General features: G+C 49.0%; 1 protein-coding gene across 3 annotated transcripts in view; it reads left to right on the plus strand.

The window, feature by feature from the left end:
- GNAO1 (G protein subunit alpha o1) overlaps positions 1-24,401 on the plus strand; it is a 116,071-nt gene that overhangs the window by 60,963 nt on the left and 30,707 nt on the right. For all 3 annotated transcript variants that reach the window (XM_065733477.1, XM_065733475.1, XM_065733474.1), the window contains exon 4: positions 16,423-16,583. In XM_065733477.1, the coding sequence (XP_065589549.1) occupies positions 16,423-16,583 (161 nt within the window). The remainder of the gene's footprint in view (positions 1-16,422; positions 16,584-24,401) is intronic.

The raw sequence follows: 24,401 nt of genomic DNA on the forward strand, positions 1-24,401 counted from the left end.
CTGCCCATATGGTTTGACCTACATAGCCTCGCTTCCCAGGCTGAGGCCCTGATTTCCTCTTGGCTTCATGTTACCCGGATGAGGGTGGGATGGATCCTCAAACGCACCCCTTGCCTGTCCGTCGTGCTGACAGTCTCAGATGCATTGCTCCAAAACTGAGACAGCAGCGTCCATTGTTAGGGAGATCCAAAACGCAAGCAAGGTTCCTGGCTGAGTGGTACATGCATCCCACGGATACCTTTACAGAGGGCACAGGTTCACTGCAGTGTGAATCCAGCTCATCAGGGGCAGATAAGCATCTGCCTAATTATTCTCTCTGAAAGATTGGGCTGACATCTAAAAACACAGCACTTGTGCAGGCAGTTCATTTGCTTCTGCAATTTGCAGGTGTAAAAAAAGCAAATTCATTTTCACCATTTGCTTGGAGAACAGATGATTCAGTAAAGAGTAAAGGACAAACATGCAGATATGTTCAGTTGTATCATCAATTAAATGACTGAAAACAGCTTAGAAACATGACGCTCTGTGAGCTGCTGTTTTACAAGCTTAGTAAGGAGCTGAAGTTCCTGTGCAAGTCTCTTTTTGCACCTTGTGCCTTCCCTGAAGTCCTTACAGTTCCTAGAATTACAGTCCATTACTTAAAATTAAAGATGAGGATTTGAGTACTTTCATGTTCTGATGACACAGTACTGCTTAGAGACAGCAGGGAATTTACAAAACGGGGATTGAAATGCTTGGATTTACTGGGGGTGTCTGCACGTGATGCTTGAGCAGCTGTCAGGGGAGCACACATCCATCAGGAAACATGGTTCTACTCATTTGCACTGGGGCAGATAGTGTCTGGGAGCAGGAGCTCTCATTCCCCAATTTCCCCCCACCTCCACAGCCTCTCTCCATCTTCCAGTGCGACACAGAGGAGTAAAGCAATGCACAGAAATGCCTCCTAACCTCCAGCCTCCATCAAATCAGAATTTCCTGACGTGCCAATGCATAATGCATGAGTACTCCGTGTGCTGTGCTGCCTGGCTCATCTTCCATTCAGGGGTTAACAAGGGAAACGTATAGGATCGTGCTGGGGCCAAGTTCTCTGCAAGGCTCTGCTTCCCCTTCCAGAGCCTCTGGATTCATTTTTCTTGAATAAACACACTTCAGAAATCTTTCGGAGTGTAAATAAGTCAGGGCAGCAGCAAGCAAGCAATTGCCAGTGAATAATTTGTGGAGCTGCTTGCAGCTGGCGTGTCCTCCTGGGAGCAGACCTGCCGGCTGGCACTGCCCTGCTTGCACCTTGTTGATCTCGGCGCATCAGCTCCTTCATTTAGAGAGGTTTCCATCATCCCCACTCATTTTTTCCTCCACCTCCTTCCACTTTTCTGAGCTGTAATAGCTGAGACACTGCTGCCTGTGAGTTCTTGAAACAACGATCTTCTGAATGATTTAGCAGCGCTGCTCCTTCACGAACAGATTCCTCTTGGATGAAATACGTTCACATTTATGTAGGACAGAGGTTTCAGAGTGCTATTAAATTTACATGGTGAGCTGGCAGAGCAGCCATCTTCATCCACTACACAGAAAGGGAAAAATAGTGCACGCAGAAGTGGGGAAATATTTACAGACAGAAAAATCCTGGCAGTGCTCATCATGCTGCTTGGGGGATGAAGACAGCTAACATGAAAATGGGAGAGTTTATTAAATCATGAGTCCGTCAGTGGTCGGGCAGGCTGGGAGGCACTTTGCTGGGTTTGGTTGCTTGAGGGTTTTTTTGCAGCTGGTTGTTTGCCAGGGCCATGGTGTCAGAGGGGGTTTGTGCAGCTTCTTGCAGGAAGAAGGAGGGGAAGAAGGAAGGCAAGACCAGGTCTGCACAATGTGCAGAAGCAGAGATGACTCAAAATGTCCTGCTGCAAACTATGGCAGACTAGGGGCTGCAGGGGAGGAGACAAGCTCGTCTCTGGGGCTTCAGCACAGCGCTAGTTACAGATGCATCCAGTTGATTGTTGTTCCAGACAGAGAAGAGAAGAGCTGCTGTGTGGACCCAGGGACCAGGTTGACGTGGGGCAGCACAACGAATGGCCACGAATGGCCACAAGTTGCGCCAGGGAAGATTTAGATTAGACCTCAGGAAGCATTTCTTTTCTGAAAGAGTGGTCAGGCACTGGAATGGCCTGCCTAGGGAGGTGGTTGAGGCACCATCCCTAGCGCTGTTCAAGAAGCGTTTAGATGAGGTGCTAAAGGACTTAATTTAGTAGTTGGGTAGAGATAGTGATAGGAGGATGGTTGGACTAGATGATCTTATAGGTCCTTTCCAACCTTATGAACTTATGAACTTATGAACAACACCTCAGGGCCCCGGCGCTGTGGAGAGCTGGAGGTCAGAGCTGTTCATTTGGTATGAGAGATGCAGAAACAAGCAGCTGAGTGCCCACAACTTCAGAAGGGCCCACGGCATTTCCTTGCAAGAGCAGAGAAACACTTAGAGCAGAGCCCTGGCCCAAGTCCAAAGCGTGCAAATTACTTTTTTGCCTCCTTAAATACTCTTTGTGGCATCTGTGAGTTCTGGAAATGCCAAAAGCACTGGAGCAAGTCCAGCTGAAAGAGATAACTTGGTGCTGCTCATTTGGCAGCGCAGCCTTCTCACTTCTGGCCCTGACTGTGTGATGTGGCATCCGTGCTTCCCAGCCCTGCCATGCCCTGGCCATTTCAGTGATGGTCCGTAGCAAACAAGTGTCTTGCACAAAGTTATTTGGGCTACAGAGGACTGTGGAAATGTGAGGATCCCTTTAATAAACTCAGTGGGCCGTAGATGGCAAATAACTTCAGCAATTCCCAAATGACCTCAAAACGTAGGGGCTGCAGAGAGGCAAATTAAGTCATTTTATGCTCTAAATACTTAATGCCAGTGCTAAAAATGAAAAGGTGGAAGAATGTCCTGGAGAAGCAGATTGGGATGCAGCTGAAAACAAACCTCATCCTCGCTGGGTGTAAGTCAGTGTCAGGCAGCAGCAGAGTCAGTGCTGTGATGCTGGCAACTGTGTGCCAGGTAGCACAATGCCTCCAAACCTGCAGTGCTATGGAAAATGACCCATATGGTACATGAAATATGGACAGGTAGCAGCAAACCTCCCTCCTTTCTGACCAAGCAGAATGTACAACGGAGGCAATAGAGACTTCAAATGTGCTGCCCAAGGTACGTGAAAGGCACAGTGTGAGGCTTTGCTATCCAATGTGGGAAATAATGGTGGGGAGTTGTGCACTGGGAATGATAGGAAGCTGGCACCACACAAAGGGATTTTTTGAAAGCACCAATAGATACAGGCTGTGGTGTGCCACACTGTGATGGGTTCCTGCTGCACCCCAGCCCAGGCAGCATGGGCAAGGATGAGCCCACATCTCTGCAGAGCAGCCCCGGTGCCTGGGTGGGAAGGAGCAAAGCCAGAGCCGGCCAGGATTGCACCTCGTGAGCAGCAAGCTGGGGCTTGGAGCCTGGCACAGAGCAGACATGTTCCTTGTTCCATTAGCTGCTTCTCCTTTCGCAGCTGAAAGGTGCTTGGCAGTGCCAGGCTTTTTGCATCTTGTTGGGCTGAATAGAAGGAGCAGGGGTTTGGCAGGGACAAAGCAACATGCCACTGCTCCATCAGTGGCCTCATTACTAAACACCGTGGCTTGCCAGAAGTGATGAGGAGCTGTGGAGATCTTTATTCCGATGGGCAAACACTAGCTGGAAATGCATTTCCAGCTTGACCTGAAGATATCAGCTAAAAGGGAAATTGAGAACTTGACAACTTGTGTCTGCAGAGGAGATCTGAGCATGTGCTGTGCAGGGCTGAAGCCAAGCTGTGTGTGCTGAGAGGGAGCAAGGGAGCTCAGGCACACAAAGCACAAGGTGGCACAGACAGTTGGGGAACAGGTAGGGGTCAGTGTGCTCCGTGCTGTGCAACAGGTGCTCAGCACCTTATTGTATTAAGGCCAGGGAACAGCTGTCTTGTCACCTGTTTGAAGAAATGAAACAAAGGGAGAAATCAGCCAGCAAACACTGAGCAGGAAGCTGGTCACCTAGAGAGCTGCGTTTCAGCTCTGACCTCCCCGCCCCTTTGTCACTCAGACTCGATGGCAAGCCTGTGTGTGCAAATACCACAAGAGATGATCCTTTTTGAGTCCAGATGAGAATTTTTAACACCCCAGTCAAAATTCATCCTGAAAGGTCTATTTTCTCTGTTGTGCCCAGGCAATGGGAGTTTTAGGAGCTTTCTTTGTTAGCAATCTGCAGTTGAGCTCAGTGTGAATCGAGTTAGGTCAATATCAAGTGCTTTGGAAAATCCCAGCCCATGTATTAATATCATGAACTATTTTGAGAGCTGATTGTACAGAGGGTGGTGCAAGTATGAAATATGTTCATTTTGTGAGCTTTATGAGTGATCCTGGAGTTGCAAGTTAAAGCTAGATGTGGTCTGTAAGAATCATTCCATATCGGAATGAAGTTCAAGCACGTAGTGATGAAAGCTGAAGCAGTGTAATGTAGGCAGGAACACTGCAGAGGAGTTTAAGGCAGAAGATTACCAAGGGTATGAGGCACTCAACTGGTTCTTATAAGAAGAAAGAGTGGTGGGAAAGAATAAAATTGCTGTGTTGGTTTCAACAAAGATCGGATATCAAAGATGACACTAGCCTGTGCCTCCTCAGTCATAGCAGGCCTCATCTAGCAAGAAGCCACCATAGCCATGGCCATATTGTGCTGCTATTTAACACATCTTTTCTAGGCTGTTAGTTGGGATGACTTTCTTGATTCTTAAAGATCAAGTCTTGTCTGTGCCAGTCCAACCCCAAGGGCTCTCCTTTGTCCAGGCTTGCTCTCTGTGGGGGCAATTCCAGAGGAGTTCCTCGGCATTACACTAAATTAAAAATGTTCCAGTGAGAGAGATTGAGAAGCAAACCTCCTTAGACTCAAAACTTGCTCAGATAGGGCTCCACAAAGCATGTCCCAGTGATCAGTGAATAGCACTCATCCACTCGTGCTCTGCCCACAGCAGAGGGTGCAGATAACGTGCGAGGGGAGCATTTCCTATGTGGTGCTGATTCCTCAGCTCTTCCTTCTCAAGCCTTTGGCTCACATGGGAGGTTTGCTCCCTCCTGCTGCTCCCTTCCCTGTGGGAAACTCCTTGCCAGGCAGCATGGCCCACCCTGACTCGCTCCAGTGTGCTCTGAGCCTCAACGTTGCCTCCCAGGACACAGAGGAGAAGATCTGACGGCTCGCTTGACATCCTCAGTCCTAAGCTTTTAGGCATTCCCGTGAGACTGGAGAGAAAGGAAAAGCAAGAGCAGGGCATCAGCAGGCAGACTGCTCACGCTGGTGAGCCTCTCTTCCCAGTCTGACATAAATCCCGTAAACGATCCCGGGGGCATTTTGCTGCTGCAGCCACTTACGTAAGGGCGATGTGCGCATGAAATAGCACCGCAGCGGAGCTGCAGGCATGCCGGCGTCCCCTCGTTCAGGAAGGTGCCATGGGGACACCGGTGTCGCTGCTGGGCCCCCCAAGCCCCCCCCCCCCCCCCGTCCGCGGTATGGGGCTGCTGGCTCGGAAGTCCCTGCGAGGGCTCGACCCCGCTGGGCACAGCCCAGCCTCGGCACAACCATCGCATCGCTCGGGTTCTCACGACCATTCAAAGCAATGTGCCGCACAGCTCTGGAAGCTCTAACAAGGGGTGAAAGCAGGTTCCTCTTTGATGGGAAGGGTCCGAGGGCTGCCCTGCGGGCCGGGGGCAGGAGGCAGCGGGGGCCTGCTTCGCATCAATGGCCACAAAGCCGCTGGAACCGGGGAGGCTCAGCCTCGGACAATGGATTATTTTTAACTGGCTCCAATCTTCAAACACCGCAGCTTAGAAAGGGGGAAAAGAAAAGAATAGACGATTTGTGCAAGCTCCCCTGCTCCCATTAAGGCGATGGAAGCGGTGCTATGCATTTCAATGTGGGCAGGACCGTGCTGCTGGGAGATAAATAGCACCCTGTCCCCTCGTGGCGTGATCCTTCCTGGCCCCCTTCAGCACACCCATCTCCCCCCCTCCCTGTTACGCTCCCCAGCAGATTTTTTTTGTTGTTGTCATTGAGCTATTCATTTTCCATAGGCTGCCTTCATTCCCGTGGCCTTTTGCAGCTAGGAGACAAGATGTTGCCTTGGAAACAAAGCCCCTTCGATGCTCGGAGTCTCTGGGATTGCTCTGTCTGCTCCTGAGTGCTTCTGGTTATTTTGCGAGCTGCACAAAGATGCAGCAGGCTTGAAGCCAGCACACAGAGCGGCCGCGGAGGCGAAGGGCACCGCTCTCCCCACTGGGGATGTCTCTGCGGGACGGACTGCATCTCCGGAGAGCCCTGCGCACACCGGGCCGCTCCCAGGGCTGGGGACGGTGGCAGAGCCAACCCCAGACTCGTAGCCAGGGGTCTCTGCTCTGAGGTTTTCGTGTCGATTCTGCCCTGTGCCGCAGGGCGAGCGCGAAGAGCACTCCCCGGACCCTCATGCCCTCCTGGTATTTGAAATATTTCCAAAAGCGTTGTGGAAAAACGCGAGTTTACTTTTGAAAAATCCACAGGGAATTAAGCTTGCTCCTCCTGCCAGCTCTCTTCTCTGCAATGGTGAGAGGGTTCCCAGCTGCTGCAGCTATGTGCTGGCACACCCAGGGGTGGCATGCAGCAGAGAAGGAGGAACCACCTAACCACATGGCAGAAGGATGCTGTGGAGCTGGGCACTGCCACGTCACAGCCACTGAGGTTTAATTGTGGGGCTGAGATGCTGCAGGTGTTACCCTTGTGGTTACAGGCTCTGGTGCCACCACCATCACTACAGCAGAACATGCTGTAGGGATCCACCCTGTGTGCCTCACATGGATCAGGGCTATGCAAGGGAGCGCTTTTGCTGTTTCTCACCTTTCTCTGTCGTTGCTGAGGCTCCCAGGCACCCAGCCTAGTGGGATGCTCACGGGTTTTCTTATCCCTTTTGGTAAGCGAGGAGTCTGCGTCATCCACCTGGGGTCAGAGGTGTGGGGCTCCTCTTCCTGCTCTCCCAAAGTATCTTGTCAATACTGCATGGTGTTTTAGTTAGAGATGTAAGACGAATCCAGCTACAACAGGTGATGGGCCTGTTGTTTTTGACATTTTTTGATGCTATATTTGTGCCAGCAGAATAAATAATGAATAACCACAATAGCATCAAAGATCTCCTCCAGGCCCCCAGCCTATTTCTGCCTCTTCTTGTTAGGCTGTTAAAAAGATATTTCTCTGCTAACGTGTCATTTTACAGACTAACCTGCCATCTAATGCTGCACCTGGAGTCCCATGCATCTGCCCTTTCTGAAAATACAAGAAAGTTCTTGGCAGTAGCCTGGAGCACAGATCCCCTGCAATGGAAATTCTCACACCTGGGACCCCAGAGTTGCTCAGTTTTACCCTCAGGCTGGCAGACAAGAAAGCCAAGCCTGGCACACAGTGGTCACAGAATTGTAGGGGTTGGAAGGGACCTCTAGAGGTCATCAATGATGTGGTAGGGACAAGCAGGACAGGGTACCCCAAGTTTCCTCCTGCTCCTCCTCCTCCTGTTTGTGCTCTTCCCACGGGCGCTTCCACAAGGATCTCAGGCCAAAAAAAGCAAAAAAAAACTCAACAACCCTTAAACAGTGTAGTCAAAGGCAGTGACATATTTGGGATTGATAGTGTAGAGCACTGCTTTTTTTCTGGGGGCCTCTTCCCAAAGTACTCCTTTAAACAAATGAGGGAAGCCACGCTTGCAGCAGTGACTCAGTTCTCAAAGCAGCCTCGCTGCCATACGTGCTGCCTGCTGAGTTAATATTTAGCCCATTGCCAGGACAGCAAAGTGCCATCCTGTCCTCTTGCCCTGCATACGTGCATCCCAACCATAAATCTTCACAGAGTGTTTTGCTTCTTCTGGAAGAGAAGAACCCTTCCCTCCAGCGTTACTCCTGCTGCTCTGTTTCCTTGTTGCCCATGTCTGCGTGCTCTTGCTCTTCTCTGGAGTCTGAGGAGGAAGGAGTTGCTTTGCTGTGATTTGCTCGGTGGACCAGAAGATGTCCAAAGAGCTTCAGGCTTTATGCAATTCCCTCAGGTGTTTGCAGTCTTGCAGAATTTCAGAAACCATATTGGGTGCAATTTCCTGGGATATGTAGATGTCAGTCGTCACAAACCTCGTTTGGATCATATAAGGCTCAAGTCAAAAACCCCTCATCTGCACTCAGCAGTGATCATCTTGTAAGGCATTTGATGAAGGAGCAACAGATTGAAAAGCACAAAAGTGAGAATCCAAATGAAAACTGCAAATAAGTGGTGAACGTAGGATTCCTGATAAGCAGGGTCCTGTTGTGCATATTGCTAGAGCTGGACGGAGAATTTATGAATGGTGAATGCACTGAAAATGCAGTCTAAAAGAAAACAAACATTTGTTCAATTAGTTGAAAATATACAGGTAGTCACAACCAAGGTGAAGTTCTTTGAAAGTTCAGAGAATCTTTCAGAAGGATCTTTCATTCGTTGCCAGAGTGATTTGTTCTGATGAATGTGTCCAACTTTTCATTCGGAGACAGATCTGTTTTTTGTTTGAAGATTAACATTTAAAATAATAATATGCTACCCCTCGAATAACTCAAAATAAAACGAAGTGTTTTGGTAGGGCTGAAGGAAAGTGTTTTAGCTGAGTCTGAAATGAAATTGTTGCAGGTTTTTGGGTCTGTGGTAGAATGCAGAGGAAAATATTTGATCCAAGCTGATTTTTCACATCATCTCATTTTTAAGTTCTGCTGCCAAGTGGAAAGTCTGTTGTTATTTGGCATCTGAGATCCCTGGTCTCCTACCACCAATGCAAGAAATACTTCTGTGACACCCTGTCAGGCTGAGGGCGTGGGCTGTGTGCACTGCACCGACCCCTGGTGTGGCTGTTTCAGAGCAGAGCAGATGGAAATTCTCAGCCAGATACCCCAAAAGACGATATGAGTTGCAGGGAAGAAAAGAGGTAACTGAGGTGCCTCAGGGAGCTGAAATTCATCAGGATTATCGGGAGATTTTTTTCCCTACCCACCTTGTCCTCCCCAACACAAACCACGAGGTAATATAGGGCCATAAAGTGAAATAAGGCTCTTTCTGATTGAAACACTGATGCTTCCTTTGGGGGCACAACTGCAACCCACAGCCTCAGTCCTTCATTGTGCAGCACACTGATAAATCTGATGGATTAATTATAGAGTGGATATTAGCATCCACCATTCAGCATCAAGCTCTGAACACTGAACTAATTGCTAGGTTCCAGCACCACACGGCTTCCCAGCAGGAAGGCGCTGCCCTATAAGTCATCACACACAAGTGGCATTTAGCCAGAGATGTTAAAGAAATTCTGCTTTGTGCTGAGAATACTTCCACTGTCAGGGCTGTTTCACCCTTCTGCTAAAAAGACAATGCTCACTCTCCGTTTGTGGTAGGAAGGTCTCAGGACAAAATCACTGTCCTCTCTGCATTGCTACCCTTAAGTTCAAAGAGTGGAAAACAGTCAGGCTAAAGCCACGATTCATTCCTGAATCCAGCACAGGCTCTGTGGGACCCCAGTGTTCCCAGTCCCTGTCACTCCCATCCAACTCTTCTTCAGCCATCAGCTTGCAATGACCACAAGATAGTCATTTGTTTTTCAAATCGTGGGAGCCAATGCATTTACTTCACCTGCTCTCCCACTGGAGGATATCAAGACGTTTTCCTGCCTTTTGCTACAGAAGGAGCACTCCACTGCTTTCAAGTTTTATGGCCTTTCCCCCAGCAGAGATGATTTCAAAGAGAGAAGGACAGGGCTGAAAGAGCAGCACGCTGCGAGGATTTTGTTCTTCAGCCTTTCCGTGCTTCCAGTGCCCTCCTCACCACCTCAGCAGAGCACTTCCCTGCAGTGCATGAAGCCATGCGACTAATGTCCCCATCTGTGGCTCTCCCTCTCTTCCTCTCCCTGGTGGGCAGAGCTCTGTGCCTGCATGTCCTGGAAGCTGTTTCTCTAAGCAGAGGGTAACGTTTGGGCTTGCAGGTCTCTTCCTCAGGCCTTTTGCTCTGTGTCTGTAGGTCAGAGGACCCATCAAAGAAAGCATCCTGTCCCCAAGGGGCACCGGTGGATGGTTTCTCAGCGATGCTCTCCCTTGCCAGATGTGCCTTGTTTGTGCCAGGATGGTGTCACTTTTTCCTCACCTCTCACTGCAGCTAGTGATGCAGGACTTATATTGAGGCCATTCTGCATGTTTTCTGGCTTTCCCATCCTTGGAAAAATCAGATCAGTTGTCCACGGCGTTTGTCCCACCCAGCTCAGGAAAAGAGCCCACAGCGTCCTGGTACAAAGTGAGTCTGGGAAATGACTTGCCTTCACTGCATCCTTCTTGCAGGCTGAGGACTGTGTTATTGGGTGGTGGGACTTTTCCACCTCTCTGGTGAGAGAAACACTATTTCCTACAGGATATAGGACCGAAGGGAAGGACTTAAAGCAGGGCCAGGGGAGATTCAGCTTGGATATTGTAAGAGTTTCTCCTCAGAGGAGTGGTGAGGCACTGGCACAGGCTGCGTGCGAGGTGGTGGTGTCACCGTCCCTGGAGGTATTTAAGGAATGGGTGGATGCAGTACTTAGGAGTAAGGGTTAGTGGGCAATACTGGTGGTAGGTGGATGATTGGACTAGGTGTAATTAGAAGTCTTTTCCAACCCTAATGATTCTATGATTCTGTGATACAGAGCTACAGGAGCTTGTCCAAAGGAGGTGACCAGCTGGCAGCCCAATGGCTTCATCTAGTCCAAACTAAGCTTTTGTCTGGTCCCTGGATTGCCAATGAGCAGGTCCAAGCAAACAAGAGGTGGGGAAGGAGATTTGTACCCACACAGGAGATAGCCAGTTTTACTGGACCAGCTGCAGTACCATACAGAATGGCTATGAATGAACCAAATACAAAGCTGGACAGCTTTATAGACATAATAAGGTCTAATACCAGTCCTGCTCAGTGTCTCTCCAAAAAGGAAGAAGCAGACAGAAATCGCAGCAATAATGAGGTTTTGGAAATGCAATCCTAGACCAAACAGCAGACACACAGAAGCTGTTTGACCTAGGCAGCTGGAGGTGAGGATGGCACCATCTTGGCTCCAGTAGGCAACCCAGGGCTTCACTAGTTGCTAGCCAGACAGTGCGACCTCAGGAGGAGAGCTCTGCACATCACTGTGGCTGTTGGGTTACGTTTGCTTTACAAAATAATCTGCAGCAAGCAGACAGACAGCAGCTTCTTGGCACCATACCGTCACCCGGCCTTTCTGTGAGCTCTGGTACCAGAGCACAGCTGAAGATGGCTGCTGTGGCATCGTGGCTTGCTCCAGAGGGTTATGTTTGAAGGCAGTGGTTGGGGTTTTTAGAGCTCGGTGGCTTGCAGGGTTTCTCAGATGGTGTGCCAGCAAGCCAAGTGCCGGGCGGAGGTGGGATGGGACGTGGAGGTGGGTGGAAGGTGGAGGAAGAAGTGGGAAACTTGTCACTATCACAGTGCACAGCAGATTTCCATGGATTCAGAGGTCAGCACTGAAACACAGATGTGTGAGAAAGAGAGGCTGAGTGAGGGGGAGAGCCATACATATGACTGTCTATTCCGTGTCAACAAAAACTTCTATGGACTTGGAGCTGGGCCCTGAATGTCTCTGGAAGAGGTGTAGTCACCAGCTCTGCTTTGTTTCCAGCATTCATTCAGGCTGCAAATGCTGTGAAAATAACCAGCTTCTGCTGTGATGCAGCCACCCTTCAGCTGTGAAACAGTCAGTGTTTCTGAGCCACTGTCTGAGGAGGAGGTTTTTAGTTTATGAGCCACATCTGCCCCCGAGTGACAGGACTGCATTCCTCTCCCCATATAGCACTGTGTCCAAGGGCAGGGGCTGGGACCCCAGGAAGGCTCAGACCTCAGAAAGGTCTCATCCAGGAACACCCCTTGCAGTTATCACCCTTGCTGGCAACTAGTACCATGCCTCTGCTCTTTCTTGTGGTACTACCAGTAGGATGTTATGTTTCTCTTCTTCCCACACTGCACGGGTTTTCTGAAACGTTATGAGATGCAGCTCTGAGTACAGCCAGCCACTTGAGGAAATTGCCCCTGTGGTAACCTTTGAGATGGGCTGAGCGACAAATATGATTAATCAGAGTAAATAACAGCAAAGAATAATATTTATGGGGATGTAGTTTGCCAAAAGGAAAACACTGTACAATGTGACATGGTAGGTCAGCTCTCCTGGGGGTGAAAGTCAGTGCAGCTCCATAGGGTTTAGCGCGTTTGTACCGCATAGCTCCACATCGGTCTCTGCGTGTTCCCTGAAATCTTTCCATCCTGAAAGCTATTGCTTACTGGGAAAAAAAAGAAACCCCCTATTTAATTAATGTACAGACAGCTTCAAAAGTGTCATAGCTGAGATTTACCTGGGGGTGGTCAGAGAGATGGGGCAGTGAGGCCAAAAGCAGATCCACCGGTGACCTGTGCAGGCATAAATCATAGCTGGGCGTGAGCAGCAAATAATTAGGACTGAACTATAGGTGCATGATGAAAAATACTGGTTTGCCCAGACAAATATGACTGTTGGTAATATCTGAGTACTGTGAGGAGCCCTTCTTCTTCCCAGCAAGGTAATGAATTAGTTGGGATATGTGGTTGTTGCAAGTGAAGTCATAAGTTTACTTGCTGAACATACCTTGTGTGCTTGGTGATAGTGACATAATGACAAATAAATAACTGTGGTTACGTCCAGGTTAATGAGAAAGCAGCTTCTCTTAATGAGCTGAAGCCATACCACGTGTCCAATACAAAGCTAGGTGAATAACACAGGGTGAAAAAGTGTCACATCCACTTCTGTGGCTCCACTTGCCACACTGCAGGTAGACACACCAGGGAGCGACGAGGAGCTGAACAAATCCTGCTCTGGGTAATGAATAACTGGAAGGCAACAGCTCGGGGTCATGGTTTGACCCTGGAGAGCACCAGGCATTTGGATGTAGGTGTGTGGTGTGTTGGGAAGCACAGAGGGACAGGTCACACTTCTACCAGACAGGAACCAGCCCAGGGGAGTTCACAAAGCCAGGAACACACCAGCTCTGTGTGAAATCATCCCAGCCCTTCCCGTGACACCCAGCTACAGAGCTGTTCCAGCCACCCAGGGCACGACCCAGCAGATGATACCTCCTAGAGGCATGTCACTGAACCATAGAGTCATTAAGGTTGGAAAAGACTACTAAGATCATCGAGTGTGCTTGGAAATCATGGCACCCTTCACAGCCTTGCCCTGAAGATTTAAGTGGTGGTGGATGCCACATGCTCATGTTCATGCTGTGCAGCTGCACCACTGGGCCCCGAGCTTTGGGCAGGGAAGTGCAGGGGGAATGATGGAGAAGGAAGCACTGCACCATTTTGTGGCTCCTTCCAGCAGTCCCACGGGCAGGTTGCTGCTTATTTTTAGCTCCTGAGGTAGCTGAAATACCACCATGATATTCATTAGCTGAATCCCTGTCGGATGGGAGCTGCGAGGCAGGTGCGGGGGTGACGCTTGGTCTGGTTTGTTTTGCTTGATTTAATTGCTCGCTTCAGTACAGACGCAATGCGTGGCAGGAGGCTCGGTGCCTCTCACCTCGGGAGAAGGGGGAGTGTCAGACCTGGGGGAGATGGCAAGGGAAAAGTCAATCAGGCAGTATTTAAAAACCTACCTGCTGGGCCCAGGGGGAGCTGGAGGTTTTAATGTCATTCCCAGTGTGAGATGCAGCCTGGAGAGCGAGAAGAGAAAGGGGTATCTTCTCTCCTTGGATCCTTAATTGCTCATTAAATCACCTAACAAATGCATGAACCCATGAGCAGCCCCTGCTCCTTGGCAGAGGGGCTTTATCCTCTGGAGATGGGAGGGGTATTTTAAAAAACACTAATTTCTCTGCTCTTTCTGGGTGTACAAAAGTGAGAGTTGAATTGTTGTCTCAGCAAAACAAAACCCAGTTGCCAGTGCTGTTATTACTGCAATAAGGAGCACGATGTTTTCTGTGCACCCTGCACACAGCTCCCATGCCCTGGAAAGGAGTGAGACTCCTGGTGACTGCAGAGCTGCTGCAGGTTCTCTCCATTCGCATCTCCTAGAACAACCCCTGTCCAAAGAACTTAGCCCCACTGCTGGCCCACATGGACCCGGTGTCCATGGCCTGAATGCCTGTCCCTGACAGCTCCCGTTCTGCCACTGCCATCCATCAACGCCCTCTGCTCAGTGACACCGAGCCTTACACCACAGGGGACTGTCACACATCCCCATAGTGGAAAAGGGGAGGCAGCTCTTTCCCAGCACAGTGTGATGGCTGTGACGTTCCCTCTGATCCTGGCAGAAAGCAATCCCCAGTTAAGTCCACAAAGGGCAGAAGCAGCCCAGGCCCTGCCCTTTACAGCTGGAGAGCTTCAGATCTGCTTTGCCATCTCAGACGGATGAGCCGATCTGTGACTTACACTTGTAAATCCCCCCTGCTACATCCAAGGTTGCATAGGAGAGATCTGCTCCCTCCCCAAATGAAAGCAGCTTGCTGCAGCACGATTTGGGTACCTTGTGAAGCACGCAGTCAGTCTGAAGGCAGCAGGGTGCCCGTGAGCCATTCGGCAGCCCCGAGCTCACTGGCCTTCACTAGGTTGTGTGCTGTTCAGAACCTCTGCAAGGAGAGGAATTGCAGCTGCAGCAGGGCAGAAAAGCTGTGCTGATGGTTTATGAATATTCACTGAGCTCACAAAGCACTCCGGGACAGAAAACAAACTTTGAAATGAACTGAACCCTTCAAGGTTCTTCGCTTGCCTTGGCTTTGAGGTGTGAGTCACCAAGACGGTTTCTCTAAAATGAGCAGAGTCTGTATGGAAGGCTAGGACGATTTCTGGGCAGGAAAATATGAAGTTAACTGTTCTGTGAAAACAACATTATGCTCATAAAGTCTTCAAAGCACAGACTCCACCCCATTAAGTTTTATGGGATGATGTCACCATACAGTACTGAGACTTCTTCAGCCTATAAGGACTTGATGTTCTATGGACCTGAAGCTCTTTCTCTGAGTACAGAGCTCTCCATCAGCTTCTGTCTCCAGTGCTAGCAGCTCAGTGTCCAGTGATTTTTGAGCACTTTCAATGAATAGAAGCTGCAGAAGAGCTTTGATCCTGACCATGTAGTCTGTGTCATACCCATTGCCTTTCCCATCTGTATGCATCAGCTGCTCCCAGCTGGTGGAAGGAGGTGCTGGTCCCCTAGGAGCCCTACAGCTGCCCAGAGAGCTGGGTCAAGTGGGATGCGAGGCTGGGGATGTATGGGAACAGAAACAGGGAGCTGCCAACGGGACGTAAGGAAAGGTAATGAGACACAGAGGCTGTCTTCACTAGTTTGCTGTAAGTACACATGCAGGATAAATGCTTCTCTTTGCCAGTTAATTATAATGATAATAGTAAGTTTTGTTTCAGATGGCAGAAAGATGAAAATTTTCCATGTATTTTTTTTCAGTTAACAAAGCAATGAAAGAAAAACTCTGCAGGTTAGCCAGCAACCCTGGGATCTGGGGAGCCTTGGTGGTGTGGGAGGGCTACTCACTGCAAAACAAGTACAGCTGGGACAGAATTTGGGTGTCTTGCTTTACAAACAGGTGAAGCCTCAGCCGCTGTGGGCTTTTACAGCAGGGCTGCACTCAGCTGCTCAGAGTCCATATAGACGTTCCCATCCTAAATCTGAGACATCTTCCAGACCTGAGTTGTGTCAGAACTATATCCTCCAGGAAAAGTTGCTGTTCCAGTGAATCAGATTTTTCTCACCACAAAAGATTCCATCTGAAAGTCACCAGCTGGCCCTGCCCTCCCTGCCATACTCCCGAACCACAGGAGATTCCTCTCCATGTGAGTCACAGAGCAGTGCAGACAGCCAAGGTGTTATGTGTTAGCATGAGTTAGCCCCGGAGCAGAGACGGGCGCATAGGAAAAGCAGGGATTCAGAAGAAGCAGTAGGGCAGCATCTGAAAAGAACTGCTTCTGAAGCCTTTCTGCTGTCCTGTCTGATACAGATGGTCTCAGCTTCAGCAGGGTTACACACTGGGTAAAAGGGATTCAGTGCAGCATATGCATCACTTTGGTAACAGTTTACAATATGCACTTGTATATACATGCATTTCCTTCTCTGTCTGCTTAATAGAAATCTGTGTTGATGTGAGGTGGGATGTACCTGTTCTCTTATGAGTGAGGTTTCCTTGCTCCATCCTCCTTTTGCCCTTTCTGCTGTGGTGTGAATCCTCAGCCCCATCCCGCTGTCTGCAGCCTTCTGCTGCTGAATGTTGGACAAACTCCTCCTGAAATGACTGGCTCCCAATCCTGCCTCCAGCATCCATGTGGCTGTTTGTTTCTCTCCTTTACAGGCTGATGCCAAGATGGTCTGTGATGTTGTAAGTCGGATGGAGGACACAGAGCCCTTCTCTCCAGAGCTGCTGTCAGCTATGATGAGACTCTGGGCAGACTCCGGGATCCAGGAATGCTTCAACCGGTCCCGGGAATATCAACTCAATGACTCGGCCCAATAGTGAGTATCCCTTTTGAATGGGCTTTAGTGAAACCAGTCTTCATTTGGGTTTGTTGAAGTTTTAATCAAAGTAGCCCCAAAGGCCTTAGTTGCCTTACAGCAGTGGATCTGATCATGGCTGTGCTCACAAACTAGGATTTGTCCCATGTCGTGGGCTGCTGTAAGGTAAAAAGGATCAGGTTGGACGTTCATGTTCCTCTCTGGCCAGTCTGAGCTCCAGGATCCTGAGGCCAGAAACTCCCAAACTGCTTTCAAACTGTTCAAGGTAGGTTCCTGCAAACCAGTCCAGTGGTACCGGCCAAACCGTGGAAGTGGCTCATGGGTTCTTCATGTCTGGTAGATAACAGAAAAGTGTGGGCACCTGCCTTGTATAGCAGTACAGCTCTTGGTTTTGCCTTTCTGATAGTCATGCTCTGTACTCATAGGCAGCTGGATTACAACCACGGGAAGGGAAATGAACTGCATTTATGGCGGCGCATTATTTTCATAACACAGTCGATGGCATCCATGCCATTAGGGACCACATCCAGACCTTTTTTCATGGTGATTGAGTCCTTGGCTTTGATATATCCCCTTACTGAAACAGGATATTTGCCCATAAACTGCTGCACTGGTTCTGAAGAAACATTGAGTGTTTCTCTGGTTTAATTTTGAACCCGTTTCTAGCGATAATTCCTCCAATCTGTCCCTACCTAGACAAGCAGGCTAAAGCATTTCATGCCACAGTTTCAATCACAGCAGCTGTTGCAGTCAGGCAAAATGTCCCCCTGGCCCTGTGCTGCTTCTTAGACAGTAGTCACTAAAATATGGTGTAGTGTAGGGAACAGGCAAGCACAGAATAATCCTTTTCCCAGTTCTACCCTGGAAGTCTGTTTTGATAGTCAGAGAAAGAGAGGCTTCCCAGCGGTGAAAGGGGAATGCTGTGTCCACACTTTTGGCTTCTCAGTATCCCATGTCATTGGGTTCACCAGCTGACTCATGCCTTTGGGATTTCCTTCCTGTTTGGATTGTCTGGCAATCCAATCTCTGCTTAGAATTTTCCTGGATATCCATCTAAACACAGACCCAAACACGAGGGTAGCTAATGGCTTTGTTCTGTGCTGTGGCACTGACCATCACCAGCCTGCTCCATCTCTTCCCATCCCAGCTGGCAGGGCAATTTGGGAACACAGAATTATTTTGCTGTTGCAGTGCTGCAGCACAGCGTGAGCGATGACACATCTCTTGGCACTGACCAAAAAGCAAATGGGAACTCTGCAGATGTGTGGTTGGTGTCACAGTATCCTACCCAACAATTTCGCACCACAAACGACTACATCTAAGTGATGATTCCAAAATATGCTGACTTTTAATCACTGCTCGGAGGACGTCCGTGTATAATCAATATTCCTTTGCCTGTCACAGCAAAATCTCCCTTTTCTTGGCAGTTTTTTTCCGCACCAAATGAGTGTGTGATGACAAAAACACATCATTAGCTATAAATTATATAAAATACCAGTCCTAATTTCATTACAACCTTGTGCAAAATTCTTCCATTGTTTTAGAGCCAGTTACCTTGAGGAAAGTATTTTGGTTCTCCTTCCATGCAATGCAGCAGTTGAAAACAATAAGCTTTGCCCTCCCAGCATGGCCAGATGCTGGGTAATTCATCAGCGAGACCTCTGAAACCACAAGAGGTTTCTAGACATAAACTCAAGAGGCTCAATGCTGTGGCATTCACAGTGACAGCTATGTGCATTTGCAGCCCCAAAAAATGGTTTCTAGTGTCGTTAACAAAGTCTCTTGTGCTGCACTGAAGCTCTCAAGCTGGTCAGTGCAATAATGGAGGTAAACATAGAAGAAAGAATGGAAGGGGAGGAGAAGTTAAGGCCTGTTGGGTTATGCATTGCTCCTTCTACAAACATTAGAATCTAGGTTGGAAGAGACCTTCAGGATCACAGAATCCAACCATCAACCTGACCTGCTGCGTTCCTTCTGTGTCTTCCACCTGGTGAAACACTGGCTATGTATTTTGAGGGGGTTAAATGGTGGATTCATCTGTCCCTGGATGAGCACACAGATACACATACCCAGGTGTTAGGGCGCTTTACTGCTCACCTGCTTGTCTTCAGGATGCTCCCAACAAGACAGACATCTGCCACGTAAAGCAGGGAATAAAAATAACCCTGGGCACATTTTCCACCTCCCACAATTGGGGACCCAAAAAAATCACCCTTCAAGGCGGTGACAATGACACAAATCATAAGGAAAAGGACACAGACCTTTCCCTCAGAGGAAGCTCCCTTTCCCTCACCGTGGCCGTACACGCAGCCAGAGGAGGGTTGTGCCACTCCTGCCCTGGGCTGTGCCTTTTCTTGTAGCAGGACTGATTTCTGCACTAGGGCAGCTGGTGAAGCTGATGATAACAAAGTCCTCTGCATGCCCAGATCCGGAGCCCCTGGTGTTTCTGTTGTCGGGAGCAGAGATGCTGTCACAGGGCAGGGACTCCAGTGCGTCCCACGGCAGCTCTGGACCCTGGTGCATTGCACCAGATGGCGATGCAAGTGAGAGCTCAGTTGGCACTTATTCACGCCCAGTGGACGCCCAGTGAAAAGAGGCATATTTTTCATTTAATCTTTCAGTGCTTTGAGGTTGTTTTCTTCTGCATGAGCGAAAAATTTGAGACAGTTTTCTATTTTTTTCTCTCTCCTGGGAAAGGCCTTGTCTTTATTGACACTGATATTGGCTTTAAAGAACTAGCAGCTACAAAATGCATTTTCATTAGGGTTAAGAAAAACAAATTCTGGACAAAAGCTGAATCTGAAATTCTCAGAGATGAAAAACAGAGATGATAGGGAGTTGTGCTGCCAGCATATTAGCATCTCCCTTATTTCAGGCTCCTCTTGGTTTCAAGCATAGGAGCTGGTGCTTGCAGGCAGGAAGGAAGATTACTGCTGGGGTCACAAAGCCTGAAGCAGCTGGAGACCTGCAGGGAAGTACAGGTGGGACTGTCGGGGGCAGCTGGGGCACTGCCTTTCATGCCCACCAAGCCACATGCATCCTAAATGCTCTGAAAGCTTTGCAAAAAACCCTATCTGCTGCCCAGGAACCACTGCCTGGGCTTCTCCACATCACTAAATGCAAGGTCAGCCATTGGCATCTGCTTTACTTCATGAATAAAAGGCCCTGTGACCTTTCCCTGCATCCTGCAGCTTCTGACAAGGCGGAGCAGCCAGACCAAAGCTGCCCTGCACTGTCACTAGGGCTCACTCCTGGCCAGAGCCCTGGTTGTCCTGAGCTACTCTCCCAGTGCTTTGCCTTGATGTTTGAAATGGCTCGAGCAACAGGCCTTCTGCTGCATGCCCTGGGAAAGCAAACCTCAGGCTAATCAACAGCCTGTGAGAGCTAGCAGCAGGGCTCTTATTACTCTATCATTAATTTCTCTGAAAGTAGATTTAATATTTCTTATTAGCCTAAACATGAACTCAGTAATAGCTCTTCTCTCCTGTCAAAGAGGAGCAGGAGCACATTGTGCTACCTGCTCTCCCTAACGGTCTGGACATTCCTGCAAAGTTTTGTTTCTTTTAGGCTCTAAATTCATCCTCTTTTTGCAGGGTTTTTATACCTACTGCTAAGGAAAAGTAGAAAATAGAACTCTTGCAAAGAAAAAATATGAAAGAGGAAGAGGGGAAGTTCTGTAAGGAGCCTCATGTGTCTTGTACAGCAAAAAGTAAAACAACAAGGACAGCAAGAGAGTGGAAGAGAGAGGTAGTCGTGGGTTTCATCATTTTTCATTACTGCATTTTTTCACCATTCCCTCAGGCAAATTTATGGGTGGGTTGAGTTCCACATTCCTAATCTCCTGATTATGTTTTTATTCCTACTTCGTCTCCTCTTCCTTTCTTGTCTGCGTGCCTAGGAGCTAAATCTACCTCTGATCATCAAAAAGTCTGGGCATTGCTGATGCCTTTTCTTGTCCAGCCAATTTCTGTCTCTGGAAGCACATCTGTGACCCACATTTTGCTTTCAAAATCAGCAAAATAGAGGTTTCCAGCTGGTTTCCTTAATCTCCCGCTTTTGTTCAGAATTAAAAACTGTCTTGTGTTTCCTGTTCTCAAGCTCCTAATTATCCTGGTCAGGGAGTGCAGCACAGAGGGCAGGTCTGATGGTGAGCACCCAGGTTTGGGGACCTGCTTAGAGCAGCCTGAGACGTGAGGAGAGGAATGGAGCAGACGGAGCATCCACACAAGCACCACTCCTCCATGCACATATTCATACAGGCAAGATGTGTAGGCAGAGGCAGTTTGCAAGAACACATATACAAAAAAAACAGAATCCATCTCAAGTTATTCTCTGGCTTCCAAGTACATTGAAAGATCACTTGATAATGCCAGGGCTGTGAGCTACTGTGAAACTGCAAAGTATTTTAGGCCTGCATTCAACCCATCCATCTTCACACATCTGAGGTGTCAGGGCTTAGGAAACTTGCTGCCTTTGTCGTTCTGTAGGGAGCAAAGGGAGGGAGAGCTGCTTCTAAAGGGGAACACAGACCTCTGTGCAATGTGAAGAGGGAGGGGAGCAGTTGTGTCTCATGCCCCAGTGTAGCCAGCAACTTCAGCATCTCAAGCCAACTGGATGCTGCTTCAGTCACCCCATTTTCAGGAACTCCTCAGGCAGTTCCATAAAGAAGTATTGCACTGAGCACAGGATAAAGCAGTGATTCTTTCCTTCTCACTCCTGCTCATGTGGGATTGCTTTCTGATCTCTTTTCCTTGCAAAGAAATCGTCATTGCATGGTGGTGTCACCTTCCTTGCCAATGCTCATTGCATCCCACATGGCAACACACATTAGTTGGAGACAGACGCTGTCGTGATGTAGGGAACTGCTTCTAGAGTGAGCCCCAGCGGAGCACCGTCAGAACAGGTTGCTGTAAAATCTCCAGCCTTGGGAATACTCACAGCTGAGCCCCCTGAGTTGCAAACTGAGTTGAACTTTGATGTTGGCCCTGCCTCCCTCCCCACGTTGAGACCGAACCCTGCAGCAAGTCGGGCTCCTGCAGATCCCCCCTTCACGGAACTGTGGACAACTTTCACAAAATCATTCCTGTCCCCACTTCCCTGGTCTCCTGCTTGCAGGTGGCTCACTGACATGGAGGTGAAAGGGGGAAAGCAGTAAATCCTGCTGCATTCAGCAATGCGGATTTACTGGGTGCTCTGGAGAGGGCTACATGAGTCCAGGCAGTACTATTTGATCCCATTTAGTTCACCAGTCCTAATTTGGTACTTCTGCGAGAAATATATCCAGGCTTCATTACCCTGTGAAAATACTCTGTGTTTCAGGTCTGTGCAGCTCTGCAAAATGAGTGTTGGCAGCAAGGTGAACGTTTCATGGCGCTTCAGGACATGGGCATTACAACAGCCATCAGGACAGGGGCCATTTTAATAAGCTGCCATTGTCACTGGCTCTCTCAGGCTGAGGAAAGAATTATTGGTCAAGGTTTTGCATTAATATTCTAATCAGGTGCCTAGATTTCATTTTCTTATCACAGCTTTTGCATTAGGATATGGTTTTTCTGTCCGCCCTTCTTATTCGTGCCTGTCACTTGAGCTCATTTGTGTTTAATTGGAGGGAGTAGCAGCGTAAATGGAACAATCCAATTAATTGGTATGACTGTGCTGCACTGTTTATTGAACAATCCACCTTTGTGTCTTAGAGCCCAGGCAGACAAGGAAAATACATCATAGGCAGAGTTGTAGATACATTTGTCTGAATTTATGGTTTAATTTACCCCTGTAAGTAAATATGATGACCAACTTTGAATAATTAAGTTCCCCCTGTGATAAGCAAAACAAAACAGCTCATAAGGGCTAGAGCTGGTTGACTGGGATTGCCAGCATTGCTGGATCCCCACCAATGAGATGCAAATGGCTTTCTGTGGTGCCCGGTCGTGCCAGGTCTGTAGTGGGGCTGTTTCTGGGAAGTGAGGCCTCTGTTTCCCCGACGTGGGGGAGGCAGGGCCCGGCTGAATGGCAGACTCCTGCAGTCCAGCAAGGTGGGGGCCTGGTAGAGGTCCCAGGCTTCAATTCATCATTCTCATAAATGAAGGAATTGCTGTTGTTATATGACCACATCTAGGGCTGATGGTGAGCTAGAGGAAGAGCACTACAGGAAAAGTGTTATCTCTGAAATCATCTGGATGTTTTCCAGCATCACAACCTCATTCTTCATTCATCCAAAGAACCAATTTCTCCCAAATTAGTTACAGTCTCTCCAGGGACTGCCACTATTGGCCCTAAGCAGGATAGAAGCCATGGCACAGTGTCTCAAAGGTAGCTGTTAAGCAGTGCTCCCCCTACATCCCACCAGATTGTGCCAGGAGATTGCAAGGGCTGAGTTTGGTGGTAAGGTCACCGTCCCTGGAGGTATTCGGGAACCATGGAGGTGTGGCACTGAGGGATATGGTCAGCAGGGGTGGTGGGTGGGTTGGGGTTGGGTTTAGCGATCTCAGAGATCTTTCTCAACCTTACTGATTCTGTAATTACTTATCAATGGGTCTGGGCAGTTGGTGCTCTGCTTTCTGAAACACTGGTTAGTAGCAGAGCCTGGAAAGCAGTGGGAGAAGGAGAGCATTGCACTAGTACCTTTATCAGAGAGGGAAGTGGTCTGTTGCCAACAGAACATGTCCTGGCATGATGTTTTTCTCCTCCCCAAATCTGGGAAAATTATATCAAGAAGCTTCTTGGGGTGCCATGGCTTGGCTGACAAACATTGGCAGCCCAGGCTTATTTGTGCAGAAGTAAACTTGTGTCCTGGATAGAAGAAAACTTAAAACTTGCACGAAGCTGAGGTTCTGGCAGCCTGGACAGACACGTGGGCCTGCAGGCAATGGCTTGTCCACAGTGAGAGCCGGCTGGAACACAGTAGAAAATGCAAAGCTGCTGTGCAGTTGCTTTGTCTGAAGGAGAGGACACTGGCAGAATTTAGGAACAGCCTCTTCTCTTGTCATGTTTTGTTTAGAGCACAGGAACTGCCTGCACCCCCTATAAACACGCTCTGATTGACCCCCAGAGGAAACCTGTTGAACCGTAGTCCTGAACCCTGGTGGGCTGAAGCTCATGGCTGACCGGCAGGTCCTCCCCTTCCAGGGGCTCTGGGTGACAGATCCCATGCAGGAAGATCTGACTTGTTTTTTTGGCTGAGTATTTGTGTATTTTTAGGCTGCAGTGTCCTTATGAAACCTGCTGGAGCTGGCAGGCTGCCACCGTGGCTTGGGGTGATTTTGTTGTCGTTTCATTCCGTTTGCTTTTTTTGCTGGTACCCAGCCCCCGTTTCCCACTGACTCTGCCTTTTGGCATCACTCACGTGGGGCATCCTCCCTTGAGGATGTTCTCAGGGCATCCCAACCTCCATCCTCAGGGCCAGGCTGGGACCTGCCTGCTCCCTGCCCTCAGCCCTGTGCTGCATCAGCCCAGCGTGCCGGGGCTCTTCTTCACACCCCTGGTGTTAGGTCTGGCACCATCTGGGAGAAGGGCTGAGCCGAGAGGCAGCCACGTGTGCTCTCCAAAGGATGTGCTGCTTTTCTGAACTCCTTAAATGGCAAAGAATGGCAGGAACGCAGGGGTTTCTTTGTAGTCAGGCTCTGGGCTGGAGCAGAGCATCTCCCACGTGGGTCTGTAGACACCGATGGAGTGACAGAGCAGCAGAGCAGGACCAGGCAGATAGCCCCCTGTATGCAGGGTGGATTTATGTCCCTGTTCCCCTCCTTGCAGCTCTGCTGCACAGCTGTTGCCAGCAGCCCGAACTGGCATGCACTGACACAGTGCACTGGACCAAGGGAA

The sequence above is a fragment of the Cyrtonyx montezumae genome, unplaced genomic scaffold, assembly GCF_038088225.1.
Source record: "Cyrtonyx montezumae isolate F1298 unplaced genomic scaffold, pur_monq_1.0 scaffold_17, whole genome shotgun sequence".
Taxonomy (NCBI): Eukaryota; Metazoa; Chordata; class Aves; order Galliformes; family Odontophoridae; genus Cyrtonyx; species Cyrtonyx montezumae.